This window comes from Moschus berezovskii, chromosome 25 (genome assembly GCF_049115385.1).
Source record: "Moschus berezovskii isolate FMDL1 chromosome 25, NW_MosBer_1.0, whole genome shotgun sequence".
Lineage (NCBI taxonomy): Eukaryota > Metazoa > Chordata > Mammalia > Artiodactyla > Moschidae > Moschus > Moschus berezovskii.
Window position 1 is genome coordinate 480,769 of NC_142484.1, and position 3,646 is coordinate 484,414.

Consider the following 3,646-nt stretch of genomic DNA (forward strand, 5'->3'; position numbering starts at 1 on the left):
ACCCCCGCTCTGGGCCAGTATGACTTGGGCAGTGCAGGTTCTAGACGTCTTTGCTGCTGATCCACACAGACAGCACTGAGACCATGAGGGGCCCCGGCTGCCGCGCCGGCCTGGGGGTCTCTGGGCAGAATAGCAGGACTCGCCTGGCGGAGGAGTGTGTTTACAGCTCGAGCCAGCCTTGGGCCCCACTGAGCCTCAGACAAAGAGCCCAGGGCCTTTGTCCCAGGCAACCTCTCGGCGGCCCCCTCCCCCATCAGGATTGTCAGCCTGGCAGCAACCGGAGAGGACCAGCGGCCAAGCAGCTCCCCTCCCTCCCGCCTTGAGCCCCCCGACCCCCGCGCTCCCATCGCGTCCCAGGCGAGGGGAGGGGCGGTGTCAGCCCTGCTGCCCTCCTGGGTGCAAGCCGGGCTCGCGGGGTCCCGGGCCGGCGCCCCCTCCCTGAGGCGGGAGACTCATCAGACGGGGCGGCTTCTGCGAAAGTCAGCCAGGAAACACGGACAGGCACCTGCCCCGCGCGCCGCCTGCGCCGCGGAAGGCAGCGCGCTCGCGTGCGGTGAGCGGGCTCGAGGCGCGCGTGGACCCGGGCGCTCTCGGCCGCGGGCGCCGCCGAGCCCCGCCCACACCTGGGCGCCGCCGGGGGCGGGGCGGGCGGGGAGCCAATGGGGAGGCCCAGGGGAGAGGCTCTGCGTAGGTGGCTAATGGGCGTAGGCGCGGGGTGGGCGGGGCGCGCGGCTCAGCCAATGGGCTCGCGCGGGGCGGGGCGCGCGGGCGGCGAGCCAATGGGGCGGCGGGCCGGGGCGCTCCCGCGGCGCTGGAGGCGGCAGGTTGCGGCGGCGCCCGGAGCCTGGCAGCAGCCAGTCCGCGTCCGGATTCCGGAGGCCGGTGAGCGTCCAGGTGAGCCGCGCCGAGTTCCGGGGCCTTCGCGGCGCAGGGCGCGGCCCTGGGCTGCGACTCCGACGGAGGGGCACGAGCCGGGCAGGCGAGGGGGCCGCGCCGCACCTGCACCCGCAGCGAGCGGGGACCGCGGCCTCGCCGCGAGCGCGGGGCCGCGCGGGAGCAGGGAGGGGCCGCCCGCGCCGAGGGCGGCGGGTCTGCGGCGCCGAGGGCTGCGCGCGGACGCCCCACGGGAGGCGCTGTGCCCTTCAAGCCGGGTGGCCCGGTCTGGTTAATGATTTGCTTGGTTCCGGGAGTGGAGCCGGCCGAGAGCTGGCTGGGAAATGGGGCAACCTCCGAGCACTGCGGGAGGGCCCTCTGATTCCCTCTCTGGGGGGGCACTGGCCTTTGCTGCCCCACCCCCAGGAATGTGCGGCCTCCGTGTGGGGCTGCGCACCAGATGCCGAGGGGCAGCAGTCCCGAGCCAGTTCCGGGGTGCGGGGCAGGCCTGAGGAGGAAGAGCCGGCCAAGTTGAGTTGGGGCCAGGCGGGGCCTGACCCCGTGGCCCTTGGCCTCGCTGCAGGACAGGCATGCTCTCAGGACTGGCGGCCATGGAGCTGAAGGTGTGGGTGGACGGCATCCAGCGCGTGGTTTGTGGGGTTTCAGAGCAGACCACCTGTCAAGAAGTGGTCATTGCACTAGCCCAAGCCATAGGTGAGTTCCCTGAAGCACAGATGGGCGCAGCAGGTGTGCTTGCAGTGGGGGTCTGGCCTGCGGGCCCCATCTGGCCCCCAGAAGGGTGGGGCTGTTGCTGGTCCCCCTTGCCCTCCCCCAGCTGCTCAAGCCAGATGGACTGAAGGTAAGGGATAAGGGATGTGGGCTGACTGACCCCTCTCCCTGACTCCAGGCCAGACGGGCCGTTTTGTGCTCGTGCAGCGTCTCAGAGAGAAGGAACGGCAGCTGCTACCCCAGGAGTGCCCTGTGGGTGCCCAAGCGACCTGCGGACAGTTTGCCAGTGATGTCCAGTTTGTCCTGAGGCGGACAGGACCCAGCCTCGCTGGGAGGCCCTCCTCGGACAGCTGCCCTCCCCCTGAGCGCTGCCCCATCCGAGCCAGCCTTCCCCCAAAACCTCGACCAGCACTGGACCGTGAGCCCTGCAAAGCACTGACCTTCAGCCTGGGGTGCTCTGGGCAGGCCCCCGGCCCTGTGCCACCTGAGCCTCTGGCTCCCGTGGTGCCAGTGCCAGGCTGCTGCGCAGACCTGCAGGGCCTGGAGCGAAGGGTGCGCAGGAACGCTGCAGAGCTGGGCCAGGAGGCCTTCTGGGAGCAGGAGCTGCGGCGGGAGCAGGCCCGGGAGCGCGAGGCACAGGCCCGCCTGCAGGCGCTGAGCGCAGCTACGGCTGAGCACGCGGCAAGACTGCAGGCCCTGGACGCCCAGGCGCGCACCCTGGAAGCTGAGTTACACCTGGCTGCAGAGTTCCCTAGGCCCCCCTCGCCCACAGCGTCTGTGGCTGAACGCCTGCGCCAGGACCTGGCTGCCCAGGAGCGGCAAAGCATGGAGGTGCAGGGCAGTCTCGCCCTGGTGGGCCGGGCTCTGGAGGCTGCTGAGCACGCCCTACAGGTGAGCCCGCAGGACCCGCACCCCAGCCCGTGCCCCCAGTGCGGGATTAGGGGGGTCGGTCTCAGAATCAGAATTAGAGCCTGAGGGTCCCGTGTGCCCTAGGCGCAGGCCCAGGAGCTGGAGGAGCTGAACCGGGAGCTGCGTCAGTGCAACCTGCAGCAGTTCATCCAGCAGACGGGCGCTGCGCTGCCCCCGCCCCCACGGCCAGACAGGGACCCCGCTGGCACTCAGGTCAGAGCAGTTCTGGAGGGAGGCCAGGTTGGTGGGGGGCCCACCCAGCCCCAAGCTGACTTGCTCTTCCCACAGGATCTTCTGCCTCCAGCCAGAGAAGAGCCCCTCATGGGAGGCCCCCGGAGTCCGGCCCTTGTGTCCAGCTTGAGCCCAGAAAGTATGTCTGTCTCCCCGCTCTGGATGGGATGAGGTCCTCAGTGACCCCTCAGCCCTCTCAAGTCTGTGCCCTCCCCACAGTTGCCCCCATGAGGCAGAACTCCTTGAGGTAGCAGCTCTCACCCCAGAGTGGATGTCTGCAGCCAAGGCTAGCCCAGCCTGGATGACAGAGGCGAGCCCGTGGTCACAGAGGACTCCTTCCACCGTGCAGTGGGAAGCCCTGGAACCTGGAGCCTGAGACAGGACACCTTGGAGCCCTAGGATTCCTGCTGCAGGGGGCACGGAAAGGGCGAAGACTCTTGCCCTAGTCCTTATCGAATCTGCCAAGACCGTGGAGAAGCTAGGGGCATGGCCAGCCCTGAGATCATAGCCCCCAAAGGCCACAGCTCTTTGTTGGGGACAGGAGGTGCACAGTCCCTGTGTTCAACCTATGGGTATGTGCTTGCATGTGGGAGGTATCCTTGCCCACATCCGTGTGTACACTGGCTCCCTACCCCAACATTAAAACCTCAATAAACTGCCTCCCATGGCTTGAGCGTGTCTTGAGACTGCACTGGGTAGGATCTGCAGGGTCTCTGAGTAGTCCCCTGAGCTGCCTGGGGCTAGCCACAGTTCAGGGTCCTGAAACGGAGGGATCTGTGGTTATTTAATCCAATGCTGGATCTGTATCCACCCACCCCTGGGGAGTGGCCTCTCCTTGTTGGAGGCAGGGTAGCTTCTCTCCTTGGCAGCCTGGGGTTGGATTGTCTGGGGGCCTGAAGTAGCC

General features: G+C 68.3%; 1 protein-coding gene across 1 annotated transcript; it reads left to right on the forward strand.

The window, feature by feature from the left end:
- The first annotated feature begins 784 nt into the window (after window positions 1–784).
- RASSF7 (Ras association domain family member 7) lies at window positions 785–3,414 on the forward strand. The gene is made up of 6 exons (XM_055414921.1): window positions 785–894; window positions 1,457–1,587; window positions 1,781–2,493; window positions 2,596–2,724; window positions 2,800–2,881; window positions 2,962–3,414. Exons 2-6 carry the CDS (start codon window positions 1,464–1,466, stop codon window positions 2,991–2,993), a joined length of 1,080 nt encoding a protein of 359 aa, XP_055270896.1. The 5' UTR covers window positions 785–894; window positions 1,457–1,463; the 3' UTR covers window positions 2,994–3,414.
- Window positions 3,415–3,646: the final 232 nt, after the last annotated feature.

Excerpts from the sequence above, each read along its gene's own strand:
- RASSF7 (XM_055414921.1), top strand. The coding sequence starts at position 1,464 with ATGCTCTCAGGACTGGCGGCCATGGAGCTGAAGGTGTGGGTGGACGGC. Across the intron at positions 2,494-2,595 it reads CTGCTGAGCACGCCCTACAG|GCGCAGGCCCAGGAGCTGGA; the intron begins GTGAGCCCGCAG and ends CGTGTGCCCTAG. Across the intron at positions 2,725-2,799 it reads GGGACCCCGCTGGCACTCAG|GATCTTCTGCCTCCAGCCAG; the intron begins GTCAGAGCAGTT and ends CTCTTCCCACAG.